Source organism: Pelodiscus sinensis, chromosome 4, assembly GCF_049634645.1.
Source record: "Pelodiscus sinensis isolate JC-2024 chromosome 4, ASM4963464v1, whole genome shotgun sequence".
Classification (NCBI taxonomy): domain Eukaryota; kingdom Metazoa; phylum Chordata; order Testudines; family Trionychidae; genus Pelodiscus; species Pelodiscus sinensis.
This window is the reverse complement of record NC_134714.1, coordinates 103,701,210-103,722,945: the sequence shown is the minus strand read 5'-3', so window position 1 is coordinate 103,722,945 and position 21,736 is coordinate 103,701,210. Positions and strand designations below refer to the sequence as shown.

General features: G+C 44.5%; 1 protein-coding gene across 12 annotated transcripts in view; it reads right to left on the bottom strand.

Annotated features, from left to right (window-relative positions):
• GALNT18 (polypeptide N-acetylgalactosaminyltransferase 18) overlaps positions 1-21,736 on the bottom strand; it is a 938,084-nt gene that overhangs the window by 494,540 nt on the left and 421,808 nt on the right. For all 12 annotated transcript variants that reach the window (XR_012903608.1, XR_012903609.1, XM_075927905.1 and 9 more), the window contains 3 exons: positions 21,314-21,497; positions 18,135-18,332; positions 14,711-14,825 (listed from right to left, as the gene is read on the bottom strand). Coding sequence is in view for 10 of the 12 variants with exons in the window: in XM_075927905.1 (XP_075784020.1) it covers positions 14,711-14,825; positions 18,135-18,332; positions 21,314-21,497 (497 nt within the window). In the remaining 2 variants the exon portion in view is untranslated. The remainder of the gene's footprint in view (positions 1-14,710; positions 14,826-18,134; positions 18,333-21,313; positions 21,498-21,736) is intronic.

Below are 21,736 nucleotides of genomic sequence, written 5' to 3'. Positions count from 1 at the left end.
TGGCGGGGCTGCATGATGGGCAGCTGCAGCGCTCAGCTGGGGCCAAGCGCCACGTGGAGGCCGCTACTGTGGCACTCAGCAGGGGCTAGCATGCTGTGGGTTCTGTGCAGCCCTCCTGCCACACAGGGAAGCGCTCTGCACTCAACTGGCAGCTGGGAGGCAGCTGCAGAACTAGGTGAGGGAGGTGGGGCATGCACAGGGGGCTCTGGCGGCAGGGCTACTGCTGGGAAGTTCTGGGGCTCTAAGAGGTGGGGGGTTGACACTGAGGGGCACTGTGACATCCAGGATGGGGAGCTCGCACTTGGGTTTTCTGGGACTGAGGCTAGTAGTGAAGGCGCCAGGGGGGCAGGGCTGGCACTGGAGAAGGGCTAATATTGGGGACTGGCGGCAGTGGGGCTCTAGAAACAGGAGGCTGGCACTGAAGTGTTTGGGGGAGGAAGCTGGCATGAGGAACACTGCGGGTGGGAAGTTGGCAATGAGGGGGGTTGGGTGCAAGGGACTCTGGAGTCAGTGGCTGGTGCGGGTAGTGAAGGGGTGAGAGGCTTTATGGGTTAGGGCTGGCACTGGGGACCGGGGCTTTTTATACCACAGACCGGCAAACCCACTCACAAACTTTTGGCAGATGGGTAACATTTTATTTGCATAGAGGTTGGGATCCACTGTCTTAGAGAGCCAAAATGGCCTTGTTTATGACAAATATATCTGTACTCCAGACAAGGCTCTTTAATAATTAAATAGTTTTTTAGCACATTTCAAAAAACTAAAATATTTTCTAATCTCTGTGAAGTCCGCAGAAGAGAAGGGTTTTTGTTATTTTGTATTTTAACATCCTGCAAGGGAAAAAAAACCCTGAATCAGTGTTGTTTTATTATTTTTATAGGTCCCAACAGACAATCACTTATCTTCAATATGAATGTTTAGAACAGTTTAGCATGTAAAATATTTGTAGATTGTGGACACTTACATTCCATCTAAGATTTTTTAGCATTTTTCATTGTTGTCAATTATTTATAGATCACCAACAATGAGCTTGGCACTTTGCAGAAAAATACGGAGAAAAAATCTCTGCCCCTTTCAATGTAAACAGACCACGTACAGATGGGTGAATGAGATGCAAGCCAAATGAAAAAGATGGAGCAATGGATTTTGGCATGTGTGATGATGTTAGTTCTGTGATTTCTTGGCTCTGTATTTTTCTTTCAGCATTCTAACAGCTCATTGTGGAATGGAGCGGGGTTTAAAAGCTGATCCAAAATCAACTGAAGTCAGTACACATACTTCCATTGATCCCAATGGGTATATCTACACTGCACACTTATTCTGAAATAAGCTATTCTGTAAGAAATACTCTGAAATAGCTTATTTCAAAATAACACTACAGAGAAACCTCAAAATTAGTCTGTGGCAGGCTTCCCTAATGTGAACGCCTTCAATTTAGAGCCCCAGGATACACTGGGGAGAAATTACTTTAAATGGCCCTAAAGTGGAGCTATTTCAAAATAGCAGCAGTGGAGTGTTTATACATGCCTTAATTCGAAATAGCTATTTTGGAATAGGCATTATTCCTTGTGGAATGCGGTTTTCAGAAATCAGACTGAGCCATCCATTATTTCAAATTTATTTCAAAATAATAGAATTGCTGTGTAGATGCTCGCATTGTTATTTCAGAATAATGGTCATTATTTCAAAATAATGCTGCTGTGTATACTCACCCAATGGGATTTAGTTCAGTCTCTGACTGCTTTTTGGTAATAGCGTTCATTTAAGGAAAGAGCTCCATAAACTTATTAGTACATATTTTGCATTCGGCCAACCTGATATTCAGTTAAAAATTTCACTGAAATCATAGTGTTTCCATTGAGGATTTAACTTCTGTAGGATTTAACTCATGCCATATTTTATCCAAGATTGGCAGAGAGCTCAGGTACAGTTTTGCACACCCTCATGATATCTGAAGGCAAACCTTTGAACTGGAACTCAGTTATGCTCTTTGAATACCAGCCTCCTTTGGTATGTTTAGCAGATCTAAACATACTGTTTTAAGTTGCATAAGTGAGTTCAGTCAGTCAGTGATTCAGTGTATATGCTCTATAGCAGTTGCTCTATACCAACCAGTAGATTGGGATCTACTGGTAGATCTTGGAGTCTCTGATGGATGATCCTGACAGGTTTGGCTGGGAAGCTATCAAGAACTGGCACGTCAGTTGCCCCTCCCCCCACTGTCATGCTGCTCCTGCCCTCTGCCTTGGAGCTGCCCCTTGGGAGCCTCCTGCTTGCTGTGCAGAGTATGGGAGGGAGAATGGGGGCCACTGATGTCAGGGTGTCCCTCCTCCCCGCACTGCTGTACCCTATCCCTACAAAGAGAGAAGGGTAAAGAGGGAGGATGGCAATGCCAGTCTCTGTCACTCTCACACACTGTGTGTGTGTCTGTCATTCTCTCACACACACTGCCATTCCCACTCATCTCCTGACCCAACACATATGTGGGGAGTTGTTGTTATTACTTTTACTCCTCGCAAAGTGGGTTAGTTTTGGTTTGTGACTGGTCTGTGCATTTCATAACTTTCATTTCTCTTTATGCTTAAATGTAATTCTTTGAGCAGTGAGTTCTAAAATGTGGAAACTATTATGGCTGGAGTTATTATCCCTGAGGTAATTGTGCTACTTGAAGGGGCTGGCATGTCCCTACAGCCCCTGAGAGAGGCCGAGCAGGGGATCGCCACACACTGTCCTTGCCTGCAGACACCGGTCCTGCAGTTCCCATTGATCAGTAATGGGGAACCGGGGCCAGTAGAAGCTGTGGGCTCTGTGCCTGCAGATGAGCTAAGGCACATGTCACCATGGAGCCATTGTTGTACATGCCAGCTGCTTTCAGGAGTGGTGCAGGGCCAGGGCAGGAGTAAACCTGCTTTAACCCCACTGCTCCATCTAAGTTAAACAGTGACCAGCCAGAGCCTGCTTCCTGAACCCATGTTCCACCCCTGAACCTCCTGCCCTGAACGTGAGTCCCCCTGCACCCAAACTCCTTCCCAGAGCTTGCACCCTGACACCCCTCCTGGACTCCAAACCCCACCCTGGGCTAGGCCCAGAGCCCCTCCCACACACCAAACCCTTTGGCCTAAGACCAGAACCTGCACCTCAACCCCTAATCCAGCCTGGTGAGAGTGAGTGAGGTTTGGGAAAGAAGTGGATAGAGTGAGCAGGGTGAGGCCTCAGAGAAGGGTGGAGCAGGGGCAGGGCCTCAAAGAAGGGGCAGGAAGGAAGTGAGTAAGGATATTTGGGTTTGAGGTAGATCTTACATTTCACTTACTTTTTTCAATGTAACCTTGTAGTTAAAAAGGCTGGAGACCACTGTTCTATAGGAAAGGCTGGGAATTATAGTGTTAATGTAGGATACATTTTTAGTTTGCACATGTGCTTCCATTTGTACACAGAGTAGATGATGGCTGCAACAAAGAATCAAGACCTTAGTATTTGAGGGTATGTCTACACTACAAAGTTAGTTCGAACTAACGGACGTTAGTTCGAACTAACTTTCCTAGGCGCTACACTAGCGCTCCGTTAGTTCGAACTTAATTCGAACTAGGTAAACCTCATTTTACGAGGACTAACGCCTAGTTCCAACTAGCTAGTTCGAACTAAGGGCTGTGTAGCCCTTTAGTTCGAACTAGTGGGAGGCTAGCCCTTCCCAGGTTCCCCCTGGTGGCCTCTCTGGGCACAACCAGGAAAACTCTTCTCCTCTCCCCCAGCCCCGGGCACTTAAAGGGGTAGACTCTGGCCAGACGGCACTAGAGTCAGCCAGCCCTGCTAGGAGTCTCTGCCCCGAACCAGTGGCTGCAGGATGAGCCAGGCGGCCAGTGCCAGTGACACGTCCCTTGCCCAGTCCCCCAGCACCCAGGGGCCAGCCAGGGGCTGTAGACGGCGCGCGGCCTCCTGGACTAGTGCGGAGGTCATGGACCTCATTGAGGTTTGGGGGCAGGGCCCCAACGTCCATGATCTCCACACTAGGAGGAGGAATGCGGCCGTCTATGGGCGCATAGCAGCCGCCATGGCCACCAGGGGACACAGGCGCACCCAAGAGCAGGTGCGCATTAAAATTAAAAAGCTGCGCCAGGCGTACGCCAGGGCCACAAGAGGCGGCGCCACTGCAGGGGCTGCCACCTGCCCCTACTTCACTGCCCTCCACCGAGTCTTGGGGGGCAGGGCGGTCTGTGCCAGCCCGGGGGACATCGAGCCGGGACCAGAGGGCCATGACCTGGGCACACCAGAAGGGTCACCGCCAGCAGGGTCGTCCAGGGAGACCGTACCGGGTAAGTAGTTTGAATTAAGTAGTTCGGGGGGGGGGAGGTGGGAGGGAGACCAGGGACCGCGCGCGTGGGCCATGCCTTCCACGGATCACGCAGACACCTGTGCACGTGCGAGCAAGTGCCATGCCACCCTTGGGCAGGTGGCTCCAGCTGCGTGACACCCAGGGGCCATTGCCCAATAGGCACATGCTTGTGCAAAGAGACGTGAGATGCTCCCGACCCCGGGGCAGGACCCAGCAGGATGATTTCCCTTCACATGTCCCCTCTACACGGAGGCAGGGGACATCTCCCCTTCCCCCCGCCGCCCCGGCCACACTATACATGGCACAGGGACATGGGTGCGGTCTTGGGGCAGCTCCCAGTCCCGGGGAGAGCCAGACATCCTGACCATGGCCTCTGTACAATCACAGCGGCTGTGACGGTGCAGGACATGGTCACCCTCACGTTGCGGAGTTGGGGAGGGGGCTGGGCATCATCCTCTGTGTCCCCAGGGAGAACTGACCACTTCTCTTCTTTCTCTACAGCTGCACCAGCTGCTCGTGCAGGGCGCACCACCCCGCCCGGGACATGCTCCTGCACCCGCGGCCTGCTCCGGACCACCAGCACGGAGCAGGAATACTGGGACCAGCACCTTGGGGCCCTGCAAGCCGTGCACCGCACACTACGGTCGTGGATGCAGGAAGACCTGCAGGTCCGCCACGAGCTGCTGTCTGAGCTCCGAGGGCTGAGCACCAACCTGCAGCTCCTGCTGCAGAGCATGGTGCCCCGTGCTGATCCTGCACCAGCTGTCCCCCCAACTGCTGTCCTTCCTCCCACTCCTGCTCCCCCTCCCACCTCTCCCTCCTCAACCCCCACAACCTCTTCCTCAATGTCCACACCCCCCACCTCAACCTCCGCACCCTCCACCCCATCCCCCCGGGGACGCCGAGGCCCCCTCCCTCGCCGTACTGGGAGGCGGTTGGCCTGGCGAGACCCCCATCCCTGATCCTTCAGTTTCCCCACCCCCTCCTTTCCCTTGCTTCCCCCTTTCAGCTCCCTCCTCCCAGTGTTCCCCCTCCCCTCTCCCAGCCTCTCTCTTCCCCTCTCCCACCTCCTTTTCCCAGTTTCCCCGAGTTTTGTTAAATAAACAGAGTTTCTATTTTTGAACACACGTGTCCTTTATTTTGTACATCAATAAGAAGGGGGGCTAGGGAAGGGTAAGTGGAAGGAGGTGAGGGAGGAATGGGGCACGAGCCCCCGATGGGGAGGACTGGGCTGGCTCTGCGGGCTTCTGGGGGTGGAAGCTCTCCTGCAGCCCTCCGATTGCCCCCTCTCCCCAGATGTCAGCCTGCGGCAAGTGCAGCCGGTCTGATGGCCGAGTGCTGTGATGTGCCCAGTGTGGGTACTTCGGGCACTCCAAGCCAGGACTGGTTTGTAAGCGGGGAACCCCTGAGAACTGTCTGTCCGGGGTGGGGGTCGGGACCCTTTAAGCGCAGCCCTCGGCTAGCCTGAGACAGCATCTCCATGCTCTAAGTCCTCGTCTGATGCCCTGCCGGCACTGCTTCCGGTCATCCTTAAGCCCTGTTCAGAGTCCACTCAATGTGGACTTGCTAGTTCGAATTAGCAAAACGCTAATTCGAACTAGTTTTTAGTTCTAGATGCGTTAGTTCGAATTAGCTTAGTTCGAATTAACTAATTCGAACTAAGTTAGTTCGAACTAGCGCTGTAGTGTAGACGTACCCTAACAGAGTAAGCGGGCATTACCAAAAACTTTGCACTAAAGTGAAACTCTGTTCTGTGCTAGTGGCAGCTTGAAGCAGCATTCATAAACATTAGATCAGAGCATTTAGGGTTGAAAAGATCATTTAGACTAGATAGTCCATTACTTTGCCCTCACAGGATTGTTCCTTAGTATGAAACAACCCAAGTGATATGGTTGGTTGGGAGACTATTCCATGTCTTTATGTCCTGGTGCCTTCCCTATTATTTGGTACCAAGTTTTACATGTGTTTATGACAATAACTGCTCTCACTCCCATGCAGAAAATTCTAATGGTAAGCTGCAAGGGTATGTCTACACTACCCCGCTAGTTCGAACAAGCGGGGTAATGTATGCATACCGCACTTGCTAATGAAGCCCTATTCCGAACTACCGTTACTCCTCGTGAAACGGCACCCTAGTCCGAACTACCTAGTTCGAGCCCCGTGTAGCCGCGCTGCACGGGGTTCGAAGCAGCGGGGATTTAAAAATGGCGGCTCCCCGCTTATGCTAATGAAGCCCGGGAAATGCAAGTGCGGTATGCATACACCTAGTTCGAACTAGGAGGGTAGTGTAGACATACCCCAAGAGACACAGGGAAAGAGAAAAGGAAGAACTAAAAGATTGTTAAAAGAAAAATGAAAGGGTTCAATATAGCAAGAGTTGGCTCTCAATTTCTAAAATGTACATTATTCCTTAAATCTTACTTCTGAAGTCTTCATTAATTGCCTCACAGGCCTGGCTTCACATTAATTATACAGTGCCCTCCTGGAAAAAGTAATACATGTAAAGAACCTTTCCATATTAAATTGTCAATGTTTTTCTCTCCCTTATAGCTAATTGCTTCATTATGTACTTTTTTAGTTGTTTTGTTCTACAGGGATTAATTTTGTACTTATCTTCACAAACCGTAAAACTTTTACAATGAATTGTTAAACCATGTATGTTGGGATGCTGTTTTATAATTGCACTAAGCCACTCCAAGGCTTGTGTTACTAGGAGATAACATGCTTCCAGGGTCACTGAAAGCATAAAGCTTCACTCACTGAGTTTTTAAATGTAACTATTTTGCTGCTAGGCACTGTGAAATAATGGATACTTAAATTATTTCATTGCCAAGTGTATGCCATAAATAGGAAGCAGAAGAAATCATCTTTTATCCTGAAAGGGGAGTGGGAAACAAAATGTATAACCAATGCAAATTACCAGAGGTTTAACATTTGTGTGACAAGATATTGTGACTGTTCATTTTTCATAACATTTTTTTAGACTCCTTTCCAGTCCGTGACTCCCTATGCCAGTGCTCAGAGTAATCAGCATAAAAAAGTCTTGCATTAATGATAGATCTTGCTCTACACCAGGGGACCCAGTGAGAACTGCAGTAAAGTGAAGATTCTATACCTATAACCAACAAGATACTATAATACCAGAGGCTACATTGCCACTTTTAACTGCACTTGAAAGTATTAAGCTTTGTGATAAAGAAGGGTATGTCTACACTACAGCACTAATTTGAACTAACTTAATTCAAATTAGTTAATTCAAACTAAGCTAATTCGAATTAGCGCATCTAGCCCTAAAAACTAGTTCGAACAAGCATGTCCACATTGAGTGGCCCCTGAAGCGGGGTTAAGGATGGCCGGAAGCAGTGCCAGCAGGGCATCAGATTAGGACTTAGAGCGTGGAGGTGCTGTCTCAGGCTAGCCGAGGGCTGTGCTTAAAGGGACCCAACCCCCACCCCGGACAGACAGTTCTCAGGGGTTCCCTGCTCGCTTGTCTAACTCAATGAGGGACAGCAAAGCAGTCCTGGCTTGGAGTGCCCTGAATGCCCATGCTCGGCACATCACAGCACTCGGCCATCAGACCGGCTGCAATTGCCGCAGGCTGCCATCTGGGGGGGGGGGGGGGGGTGGTCAATCGGGAGGCTGCAGGAGAGCTTCCACCCCGAGGAGCCCACAGAGCCACCCCATTCCTCCCCATTGGGGGTTTGTACCCCATTCCTCCCTCACCTCCTTCCACTTACCCCTCCCTAGCCCCCCTTCCTTATGTACAAAATAAAGGACATGTGTGTTCAAAAACAGAAACTCTCTTTATTGAACAAAACCCGGGGAGACTGGGAAAAAGAGGTGGGAGAGGGAAAGAGAGAGGGTGGGAGAGGGGAGGAGGAAACCTGGGAGGAGAGTGCTGGAAGGAGGAAGCCAGGGGAAGAAGGAGGAAGGGAAGTATCAAACTATGGTACGCCATATCTTCAGTACTGTGTATAGGTGTGATCTCCTCACCCCAGAAAAGATATTTTGGCCTTGGAAAAGGTTCAGAAAAAGGCAACTAAAATGATCAGGGGTTTGGAACTGGTCCCATATGAAGAGAGGCTAAAGAGACTGGGACTTTTCAGCTTAGAAAAGAGGAGACTGAGGTCTATAAAAGCATGAGTGGTGTAGAGAGGGTGCATAAAGAAAAGTTCTTCATTAGTTCCCATAATAGAAGGACTAGAGGACACCAAATGAAATGAATGGGTAGCAGGCTTCAAACTAATAACAGAAAGTTCTTCTTCACAAAGCAAATAGTCAGCCTGTGGAACTCCTTGCTGCAGTAGGCTGTGAAGGCTAGAACTATAACAGAGTTTAAAGAGAAGTTAGATAAATTCATTGAGGTTGAGTCCATGGAGTGATATTAGCGAGGGGGTAGAAATGGTGTCCCTGGCCTCTGTTTGTGGAAGGCTGGAGATGGATGGCACGAGACAAATGGCTTCGTCATTGTCTTCAGTCCATCCCCTCCAAGGTATCTAGTGTTGGCCACTGTCGGCAGACAGGCTACTGGGCTAGATGGACCTTTGGTCTGACCCAGTACGGCTATTCTTATGTTTTTATGTTCTAAGCTCAGGGCTCAGGGTCGGGGTCTCACTCGACCACCTTGATTTTCATGCAAACCTGCTCCTGGGTGGCCAGGCTGGCAGCTATCCTGCCCTAGATGGCCACTTTTCTGTGTCTAGTGCGGAGTTCATGGACATTGGAGGCTTCCCCCCAAACCTCGATGAGGTCCACAATGTCCGCACTAGACCAGGCGGGCTCCTGGGAGCCGCCAGCCTGGTCCCGGGAAGAGGCGGAGGGCTGGGTGGCAGCAGGTGGCTGGCTCAATCCGTGCCAGGTGCAGGGTCTGCTGGCTGGGTACTGGCAGGCTTGCACCTGGCACGGGCACCGTAGCCAGACCGTGCCCCTTTAAGGACTCCGGGGCCGGGAGGGGGGCAGACGAGTTTCCCTGGTGGTGCCCAGAGTGGCCACCAGGGCAAGCTGGGGAGGGCTAGCCTCCACTAGTTTGAATTAAGTGGCTACACAGCCTTTAATTCAAACTACTTAATTCGAACTAGGCGTTAGTCCTCGTAGAATGAGGTTTACCTAGTCTGAATTAAGTGCTCCGCTAGTTCGAATTAAGTTAGAACTAGCGGTTTGCCTGTGTAGCGTCTATTAAAGTTAATTCAAACTAACAGCTGTTAGTTCGAATTAACTTTGTAGTGTAGACTGATTAATTTGTCTCTCTCCTATAACCACTGATTTGTGAGTACGTGTATTGGCTTCAGCTAGGTTATTTCTCTTCTTACCATTGCAAGCAGTGATTTCCTTTGTTGGAGCATCAAGATGTTAACATTATTGTCCATTCCAAAACATGGGACCAAACAGGTGCATGCAATGCAAAAAGCCCCTCTACTGGAAATTTACAGTACCTCTTGCTCTTTAATGCATACTAAAGGGATGCTACACCACATATTTACTGGCATTACATCAATCATCTGCTTTCCTATGGGAGCTTTGAATAACATGTTCTCTCCCCTGAAACAGAAACAGTATAAAAATGATTCAGTGGCAAACTGGCAATGTTGTCTGTATGTATAATTATACACACTGTAGCTACGGGATACCCGCTGAGGCATTCATGGGCAAAACAGGGGGAAAAACAATTATTCCACTGGAGGCTCCACACGAAAATAGAACAAGCCATAGAGAGAAAACAGCTGCCGATGTCATGATTGACACAACTGGAGGCATGACAATTTGGAGACAAGTTCTGTCTTTCATTTTCAATAGAGTTATTTCTTGTGGTGAAATGACAATCTTATAGAAATGGCAGCCCTTAAAATAGAGAATACCAATCTCTGGTACTATTGGGCTTTAATCCCTCATCACAGAGAATGAGTTTCCAAAATAAATAGCATTTTAGTGATAACTTCTGCCTACATCAAAGTCGCAATAACAATTATATACAAAACCATGCAAAAAACCCATAACTCAGTAGCTCCAGCTGCACGCATGTGACAAAATTAAACCATTTTCATGTTTTTTTTGCAAAAATATTTGCTCTAAAAAACATCAAATGCTTTTTTGCAAGATCCCAATTTCTCAAACATTTCTTACACAATTTTAAGTTAGTCAAAAAAATTGCTTCTTTTTTCATGAAGCCATGCGGACAACACATGATTTCTTTTCTACTTGCCAAATTGTCAAGAGAGTAAAAATTGTATGTTCAGTTAACTTTCAACAGCTGAAATTAAGGAGCAACCAACATATTAAAAAATAGAATTACCTTTCTAAGGGTGTGTCTAGACTACATGCCTCCTTCGACGGAGGCATGTAGATTAGCCAGATCGGAAGAGGGAAATGAAGCCGCGATTAAAATAATCGCGGCTTCATTTAAATTTAAATGGCTGCCCCGATCTGCCGATCAGCTGTTTGTCGGCAGATCGGGGGAGTCTGGACGCGATGCCCCGACAAAGAAGCCTTTCTTCATCGACACAGGTAAGCCTGGTTTTTGAAACATATTAACAGGATCTGAAGTGTGCAAGCATGAGGGACCTCTGAAGGAGCAGTGCTTATCCTACACAAAGGCTAATGACGAGACCCTGAGAGATCCTGACAGCCTTTGGTGAGGAACCCCATCAGAAGATTCCAGCCCCTCAGACAAGATGCTAGCCTTAGTGAGATTAATTGTCTTGTTATGAGGCAAATACTGAGTTTTGTAAGAAAATGTGTTGCTGTCAGGAAAAAAATATGACCTTATTTCCTATATTATGAATGTATTCATGCTTTGCACTCATTTATAGCATCTACCCTAAGGCTACTGAATTCTATTAATATTTATTTGATAGCATGAGTTTAATATTTTACGCATATTATTATAAGCCATAGATGAGAGAGAGAAAATGACCTATTGATAAAATATCACCTTAACATAGACATTAATGGATTTAAGAAAAGAGAGAATTTTTAAAAGAGCCTGATAGAGTAATCTCCAGGTCCTATAACATACTGGCAATGTGAAAAATAACTGATCCTGTGAGTAAGAGGTTATCAACAATAGATGCTTTTGTTAAAACTCCAAATGCTTTGTGTGTTTTCTGGTCTTAGCGGCACAAGTAACGTGGATAAATGAGAGAAAGGTGCCTCTTTTGGTTAGAACATTGAGCGAGGATTCATTCCTACCCATTCTGCTGTGAGCAGGCTACTTCAAGGCTGAAGAGGAAAGAGAAAGAATTGCCTGTTGCAGACTAATCCTGAGGAGTGTAAGAGGGCTTTATTCCATGGGGAAATGAGACAGAGCTGAGAGAGAACATTTTCAGTTTGAACCAGCCCTGGCTGCTAACACAAAGTGTGAGGAAATGTAGCAGTTATGGCTTGCTGATTCCTTACTAAATGAGGTTTGGCACAGCACATACATAGAGTCCATGAATATGCTGGTCTCAGTACTTGCTCTGGTCTACTCACACTTCTCTTTCCACAAGGAGCTGCAGAGAACTTGGACAACGGGGATCTTCTCTATGGAATGGGTGGGGGAGCATCTCATTACTGCTGTCTTCTGTACATCCATTGTACCCTCACAATGTAGCACTCTGTAACATTGAACTCGCCACATTTATAAGACATTACCAGGGAGAAGATAGCTAACCAGTTCCAGACACCAAGCATTACTACGGGCAGATGAACCCGTTGAGTCATGCAGGCCTATGGCATAAAGGCGGGAGGAAGGAATGGAATGCTGCCTGTCATTCCATCTCTTCACTGTGTGAACACATTGCAGCGTGCAGAATAGAAGCAGGCCACCATGTGTCTATTTTACTCACAACTTCCTGGCTACAGTAAGCCATGGAGTAAGCTCAGAAAGTTGGCTGATTAATGAGCGCCAGCATATTGCACGATGCCTCATAACTTTGAAAGCCAGGTACTGGATTTTCTCAGGCATGCCTGGAAGCTCATTTTCTGAGGCTAAAGAGCACCACATGTCAGTAGATGGGACTAAGCCATATGCTGCTAAAAAGGAAAGTGCAGATGAAAGATAAAGCACGGGAAGAAATCTGCATCCTGGTGTTCGGGTTATAATTTTAAAACAAAAATTTAGCTATTGTACTCATACTGTAACAATAAAATGCAAACTGCTGCTGTTTCTGTTCAACAATTACAGCCATTATTAAGTGATTCATTTTAGGCCCTGCAGTTAAAAGCAACCCAGGAAGTCGAAATTGCTCTCTGGTGCTGCAAAGAAAATGTAGTTAGGCAGCAGAGAAAGACCATCTGGATCTAACTCCTTCCCTGACCATAGTTTTCAGCATGTCTCTATGTAAAGAAAATGAAAGGCAACTTTGTAGAATACCACTACAGACTGTAGAGCCTGGGCCTGTAACTAAATAACATGATTTCCCACAACATTACGATAACAGCCTTTTTTGTAGGCACCTCCATTTTGCTAAGAGCTGGGGGTTAAATGAAGAGACACACTTGGAAAGTCTACCTGAATATTACACTTTCTGGCAGCACTACTATTGCAGCATAAATGTATATTAATCCTGCTATTATCTGGGTTGTGCTGAGCATAGTGAAGAGAGTCATTAATAAACTGCTGAGCTATCTGTCATTACAGATGTTTTGATCCAGCTGGGAACTCAGATCAGAGTAAGACTAGAGCTAGACAAAGCAATATATATTATGCTACCTTGCACATGGTGCTATGTTAAAGATGAAAGTGTTTTATTTAGGTCAGGCTCCATTTCCCTGGAGACAGAAGACCAGCCTTCTACAAATTAAGATCATTGTTGGGTCTTATTCCAGCAATCCAGTAGACTACAAAATTTCAATTACGGGGATGTTTATGCTTCTGTCTAGTCTTGTCTTTCAACGTGATTTTCAGCAGTTAACATCCACAAGGATTAAACAGACCAGACAGGCTAGTATATCACTTGAGAGCACTGGGGCCATATTCTGTCACACAGATTACCATCAAAGTCTCATAGGTTTGGTTGATCAAACTCTTTGTTCTCTCATAGAAACTATGAGTCATTCAGTTAAAAATCAGTGTCACTAATTTTAAAACTCAGCATGCAACATTGAGCTGAGAAATCTGGCTCTACGAATGCACTCAGGCTCTCTCTCCCTAAGCATGCAGAGACTGGTTTAATCAAAGGCAGAATGCTCACATCTCTCCCCTAGCACTCCCTGACAGTGGAGGGAACTGGGTCTTGACAAGGGCCATTCCACTCCTTCTTCTGCAATAATGCTTTCTCTCTGGCAAGTGGAAAGAAAAGATTTTCAAAAAGTTAGAGGTGGAAAATAAGTGGTTTTGTACTATGGCTCAGCCTGGACATATTACCTGAAAATATTTTCCCATTATTTACAGAAATTTGTCCTTGTCTTTATTGTATATCTTTATTCAGTGACCTGACACCCACAAAACACAAACTTCAGTGTGATCACAGCTAATGTTTCAGTAGCAGTGTTTGTAAATTTAATTTTGTAACACAAGTGGGACCTTTTTTTTCCCATTTGTCCAAATATGTAAGTCAGAAGAATCTCTTTTTTACCTGTAACAAAAATCTGAGAGAATATTTTAAATTGAGCAAAGTTGCTTTTTTCAGGATGCTTTTTATTCATGAGGGGAGGCAGAAAGAGATACAGAAATCACGAGGAGTATTGCAAATGATAAATAAATGATGGAAGAAGAAAATTCAAGCAATTATGCGTACTCAGTACACCATGAATATCTTAACTCCTCAGCAAAAGCAGAGGAAAGACAACTGACATATGCTATCTCCAAAGTGATCTCCCCAATTTAAATAAGCAGCTGAATCTAGAAGAATCTTCCCCATTAGATTTTTAAGAAGCTAACCTCCCAATAGGTGACTGTATTATTACTGGGCAGGGACATTTTTTTCAGGCTTCATCATAGCAACTACCTCTTCCAGCTATGTGAAATAACATCAAGTTTGTATCCTCCCCTCCCCAGCTACATTTCCGCTACATTTCATCCTGTCTCTCTTGCACACAACCCATTGATGTAGGACTCTATGGCTATGTCTAGACTGCAGCTCTTTCAGAGCAGGTTTTTCAGAAATGTGGCACCATGTAGACACACCAAATTTTGGAAAAGCCTCTTTCAAAAGAAAAGCGGAAAATGATATGCAAATTAAGGTTCACAATTTGCATCTTTTTCTGACTTACCTTTGTAGTGTAGATGTAGCCTCAGGCTGGCTTGGTGTATTACATAATCACAATGATGGGCAGAAATTATATAGCTCTCTAACATACTATCTCTCCTAACCTTTGTCTGCTTCCTCACATATGATGTGGGGCAAATCACATTTTATAAGAACAGATCATCAGTGCTTGTTGTATATTTCATTTCCTTACCCTGATCCCAAGCTCCACATTTTCTCCTCCATAGACCTCCATGCCTTCATCTAGCAAGCCAATCTCTTGGAAGTATTCCCTGTCTACTATGAAGCATCCAATCAGTGCAGGGCTTCTGCATGAATACAACAGAACAATGGAAAACAAGAGTTAGAGAGCATGTAAGCAACTTCCTTTGTCATTGCCGTTCTGACTGTAGTTAGTATCACTGGGCAACACCATGTGTAACACCATGGATTGCAATGGAATTACACCCAACATGGATGTGGCCAATTTTGTCTTATTGTGTGATCTGTTTTTTAAAGCAAATGGAGTGCCAGACTGACAATATTGGAAACTGAAACCCCCAGTACAGCATGAACAACAAGACTGATTCTCCCTGCTGTGCTTCCTTATGTGTCCCAGCTCTATTTTGGAGACACCGGCTGTAGTGAGAAGAGGCTGCACAGACTTTAGTGCCACTCAGCTCTTGTGGGTCTCGGTGTAGACTGCTAACAAGAGTACCAATTAGTGCAAATTTTGCCCTTTATGAAGGACAGCACTTAACCACATGCTTAATTCCATCCCCTGGTCAGGAAAGCATTTAAGTATGTGCCTAAGTTTAAGCTTAAACTAAGCATGTGCTTATAAGACCTCAGTGAATGGGGATGTTTTCACGAGGCAAGGCCTTTTTTGGCTTTTGTAATGTGAACACAATTCCTTTTATTGACATGCTGTAAAATATTCATGTCTTTCAGCCACTGCTAATCTGAGCCATATCTGAATCTGTGGCCAAAGGGTGAGAGGCACACTGAGTCAGCCAGTCCCTCTAATATTAATTTCCTATAGATTCAAAACCCTGAGTCACTTAGTCTTAGAATTGGTGACCCACTTATAAAGTGGTGAAGACAATATGGAATATATATTTCCCTGTAGAAGGGAAGTAATTAATGTTTTTTCATTACTTTTGCAATGTTTTTAGCTTTTCTTGCATGCTGACAAAAACACAAATGTCATTTTTGTCATAGCATGAGCAGAGGGAGCACTGGGAACTAACAGGATATTAATTAAAGGACAAAGGGCAATGAAAGAGCATAGGGTAAGTCATCCTGCATTTATCAGGAAGAGGACAATCAAGCAGTGTTAAATGGAGACGTTTGCTTTTCATGTGATTATAAGATTGCTTAATCACAACGCTTAAAATTCTCTCCTTGTACAGATCTATATAGTTCTGCTACACTATTACTATACCAGTTCAGCACAATGAGAAAATATTTTGGATGTATGTAGTATGAGGAAAATATCAGAACCCTTGTACCACTCCACTAAAAATACTGTGCTGAATATATCACTGCATAGGAGTAGGAAGGTTTCTGAATGTTTTTTGTAGTAAAGAATCTGTTCTAATTCTTTTGTACTTCAACTACGTTTCCTTCCAACAGTGCCTGGAATAATAATGTGTTGGTTATTGAAGGAATTGTCTTAGTAAAGTGACACACTGAACTCAATTTACCATTACACAACTCTTTTGTATAATGTATCTCAACAATAAGCAATATTCCAAGATAAGGCCAGTGCTCATTCCCACTCCAGGATTTTGCAAGTCCAAACTTCCACCATTGTAAAGTTACATCTAATCTCTGTCCATCAGAAATCACAGGATGAAATGTACAATCAGGACCAGTTCTTTGTTTTGAAATGCAATATTGTTTTTCAAAAAGTGAACTAAAAGATACAAAAACTAATAATGTTCACTGCTACAAGGCTCTTCTATTGGAGGTTCTCAAGCACTTTACTAGCATTAATTAAGCTTTGCAGTATCCCCATGGGGCCATGTCTACACAAGGAAACTATTTCAGAATAACTAAATTCAGTTTAGTAACTTCTGATTTTACAAATCGAAATAGCTTTTCCCCACTATGGAGAAGCCTCAAAATTAGTCCGAGGCAGGCTCCATTAATGTGGATGCTCTACCTTGACTTACAGCCCCAGGAAGCACTGGGAAGTAATTAGTTCTAATTACTCTGGGGAGTAGTTATTTTGAAATATTGGTTCCAGAGCACCCACACTAAGGTTATTTCGAAATTAGTGTTATTCCCTAAGAAAAGCAGGAATACAGATTTTGAAATAAGTGCTCATTATTTCAAAATAATGGGACTGGTAGTGTAGAGGGTCTACTTATAAACTGAATATAAGGGGGTGTTATTTGGAAATAATTCCCTAGAATAGACCAGGGCTGAGGTGAGTATTGTTAACCTCAGTTATACTCAGGGGCTATGTCTAGACTGCCTCTTCTTGTGCAAAAAAATATGCAAATGAGTCAAAGCGTGGAATATAGCCATGCCTCATTTGCATAATTAATGACGCTCCGTTTTTGCGCAAGACACTTTAGCGCAAAAAGGAGTTGTCTACACATCTCCTTTTTGCACAACCCCCCCTCTTGCACAAGAGCCGTTCTTCCTGAAAAAATGATGAAGAACGTCTCTTGAGCAAGAGGGGGGTTTTGCGCAAAAAGGAGCCGTCTACCCAGCTCCTTTTTGCGCAAAAGCCTCTTGTGCAAAAGCGGCTGCTAATTAATTATGCAAATGAAGCATAGCGATATTCCATGCCGCACTTCATTTCCATAAGTTTTTCCGGAAGAAGGCTACAGGGTAGTCATAGCTTGAGGGTAAATTAGAGCTAAAATAAAGCACAGGACACTCAGCGCCAGGACTGGTGGCTGTAAACAAACTTTATGGGACTGCAGGAAATCTGGCTACACCCATGATCAGTGAACATCTGGCTAACTAAAATCATGCTGGACTATGGCTGTTGCTGGAACAGAGAGTGCCAGACAAGAGAGGTTCAAGCAGAGGGATATATGGAGACGTGGCTGGAGGTCATCAATGTTATTTAAACAAAACAATAATACCTTGATACCATACATTAGTTAGGGCTCACTTCTGCACCAGCCTAACAGGTCTCTAGACAGAATAGGCAGGTACAGAGTTAACTCCAACTTCTGTATGACCTTTCACACACTCCTTACTTCCACATACTAATGAGCCAGATTTGGCTCTATGTGATTATAATCCATTGTAGTACAACAGTGTGATATCATCACAAATGTAATCATCAGCTCTTAATTCATCACTCTGACAATTATCCCTTTTTGCAGCATGTTTGTAATATGCATGCTTTTTTATATTTGCTCTGATTTGTTATATGAAAAGGAAGGGCATAAGATCAAGCCATAGAGAGACTATGAAACTTTTTTGTGGTTATTTGAGGGAGCAATGGTAAAAATGGCAGAGAGTAGGGAGAATATTTCTTCTCATTTAATCATTGGTCTGTTTGATAAGCAGCCCTCTGTTCCTTTTTAAAATAAACGGCATGCAGACAATCCTTTGTTACGTAAAACAGAGCACTCTGTTACTCCTCCAGCCATGTCACAGGTGCATGTTACCTTATTGGAGCAGTTGTGTTTTCCAGCTTCCACCAGGATTTTGGAGGATTCAGATATCGACACCACAGTTCCCAGTCAAACCCCTGCGCAGACAGGGGGTATTCCTCTATTTCAAAATTATCATATTTGATGTTATCAAACGATGGAGAAATGACTCTTTTTCTATTTTCCTTTATTCTCATGAGTACTGGTTCAGCCCTAAAAAAACAAATTCTGAGATTGTTTCAACAGAAGCAAAACATTTATGTCAAAAGTTGCCTACAAGCCATATTATCTGAAGGGCATGTGTTACTCATGCAAAATTCCCCTTGACTGAAGTGTGGGTTTTACTGAGAGAGGCTGCAGGATTTGGCAGTGTCACTTTAAATCTAGCATGCCACTGGATGCTATGTCTTCTTAGTCTGGTGATGGAAGAAATTAGACCTTTCTTTTCAGTTACCATTCACATGCTTGTTACCGCAGAAAGATAATGTCTCTGTATCATCTCTATGATCAAGGGCATCAAGCTGATCTGAGTTAATACCTTAAGTATCCCAGGGACAAAAATTTTTTTCCTTTTAAAAAAGCTATTTTTATGAAGAAGAAACAGTGAAACTAAGGATAGTTTGAACAACTATGGAACCACATGTGAGAAGGGACCAGTCACTGAAGTTCCTATTCCCCCTTCATTACCATTTCTCTGAATAAGCCTCAGCTATGAGTATAGTGCAGCCTCAAGGATACTCTATCCTTGATTTCTGGACCGCACCACCCAAGTCATTCAAAGTACATCAACAAAGATGTCCAAGTGAGTGGTGATAATGGTTCTGTGATGTGGTCACTCTTCACTAGGAATCAGGCTAAAACTAATTTCAGAGAAACCATTGAGCTGCTAGAGATACTAACATCCTTTGGTCATGATCAATGTAGACTGAATTGGAATCAATGGCCTAAAAGTGAAAGGTCTGAATCGTCCAGGCTTGCTTTGCCCTGATGTGAATTTTAGTTTCTAATTAAAATTATTCGATAAGGAGACCACCACAGCGTAAGAAGCACATCTGAGATAGAGCCAAGAAACTTAAGTAATTTCTCTGTATCTTGTAAAGCCAACTGCTGGCAGTTAAATATAAGCAGGACAAGTCATTCAGGGTATGTCTACACTGCCACCCTAGTTCGAACTAGGGTGGCTAATGTAGGCATTCGAACTTGCAAATGAAGCCTGGGATTTAAATATCCCGGGCTTCATTTGCATGTTCCCAGGCGAGCGCCATTTTTAAATGCCCGTAGTTCCAACTACCTCCCCACAGCTACACACGGCACGGACTAGGTAGTTCAAATTAAAGCTCCTAAGTTGAACTACCATTAAACCCCCTTGCAGGAGGAATTAGGAGCTTTAATTCGAACTACCTAGTCCATGCCGTGGGTAGCCACGGGCAGGTAGTTCGAACTACGGGCATTTTAAAATGGCGACCGCCCGGGAACATGCAAATGAAGCCCGGGATATTTAAATCCCGGGCTTCATTTGCAAGTTCGAATGCCTACTTTAGCCACCCTAGTTCGAACTAGGGTGGCAGTGTAGACATACCCTCAGAAAGGAGTGCTCAGCTTAGCAGTTTATGCTACTTGCTATTCCTTTGCTGAAAATGAAAAATGTTTTCACATTCCGTGCACATGAACTGGAGTAAACTTTAGATGTTTCCTTACCCTCCCAACCCCAGCTACACCCCTTCTCCCACACACCTTGCCATCCAAACTGTAGGCGCTATGCGCTGAACAATTAACAAAGGGGTTAGTTCCAAAATATTGGTTTAGATGGGAGAATTGACTTGCTCAGGACCCAGTTTAGCAAGGTACTTTAGCAGATATAAAAGAAAGTGAGTTCATTGGGTTCTGTGGAACTATTTGAAAGCTTAAAGTTACATGTGCTTAAATATCTTGCTGAACTGAGGCTTCTGGCTGCTTTTGTTATATTGTTAACTAGAAGACTTATCAGGCGTTGCTCAAGTCCTTCAGAGTAGGAGATCAGAACAAGGTCTTTGGGATGCGGAGGGGTAGGGGTTATGACAGGAGGGGTAGGAGTTAGGGTTGGAGGTTGAGGAGGGGCAAAGAGGGTGGCAGCAGCAAGCAACTGCTCCCCGGAGCAGGGCGGGGCCACAGGTGCTGCCAGCCAGTGGCTGTTCGCTGAGGCACTTGAGGCTCACTTGTGGTCATTCGTGTCTCCATGCTTGCTGACTCCCTGTGGTCATGCGTTAGTACAACTGTTCCTGCTTTCATGCCCCCCCCCTTCCATTTGATATAAAACAGTCCCATTCCACACACATCCCATTAACCTGACACAACCAAATCCTGCCCTTGCTTTAAGATACAATAAGTGGAAGCTGCATATCAGATTTAGTGGTTCTAGCTCTTACCATTTAGGAGGATTTCTTGAATAAATAGACAGATAGATGCACATTTCTAAAATATATTATAAGGTTATAGTGTCATGTGGACAGCATTTTTCTCAGTGCTCTTCTGGCATGTATAATTATTGTAAGCTTTTAACCCATTGGGGGGTTTTAAAGGGTTAGTTAAATGCAATGTTGAAGGCAAGGTGAAGAATATTCTGTGTTCTGATGAATCATATGTGGACTCATCCTGGGCAGTACTGAGAGGCCACAGCACCTCATCACATGAGCTCAACAACCCACAGAATCTGGCCCTAAATCTCATTAATATTTGTGTTGTCTCCTTAGTGCTGCATATACAAAATCAGGACCAAATTTGTTACATGACTGACTTGTTCCACTAAGCTTCTCTGTGCCAAGTGATTATGTCTCATCAATGCACTAGCTACTGACAAAAATAAAGTGAAAACAGACAAGAGCAGTAATATACTGTGCATATATAAAATTTTATACAGATTTTAACTGGAGACAATAAATCTCTAACTTGTTCTACTCGTGTAAGTTAGTAACATGTATTTACCAGAATCAATAACCCAGTACTAAAAACAGAATCTTGATTATGTGACAATGTTGCATATTACAAACAATACAGTTTTCATAATTATCTCTGTATTTAAATTTACGTCAAAAGATTTGTATATACCTCATCCCCTATAAACTGGATATATATCATGCTGTAATTTATGAATGGCAAGCAGAAAAGTTCCACCTACTCAGCTCATCAATAATTGCAAGAAGCAGCAAGGCACATACCATCCTACGTTGAATTCCACATGAGCATCAAAGAGAGCAACAACTGGCGCTGTGGCTGCTCTCCATCCACTTACTCGAGACCGGATCAGCCCCTCTTGCTTGCTGTGTCGGACCACCTTGATGAATCCAGGCTTCCGCATATTTACCTCATTGACATACTCCTTTAGTTTCTCCTTGAGTTCTTCTGTACATGGGGAAATAATAAAACATTAAGAACAATAAAATACATCTATTAAACTGTTAGGGAAAACATTGACAAGGGATAAAACTTCTGAAGTACAAGAGATAAGGGAGCACAGAAAGAAAACTATTCTGTGATGAAAACAACATACAACAAAACTCTGTTACACTGAATTGGTAGAGATAGTCTGTTGGGCATCAACTGAGATTAGAGGACAGGACAAAGCCACCAAGGGCATTTCT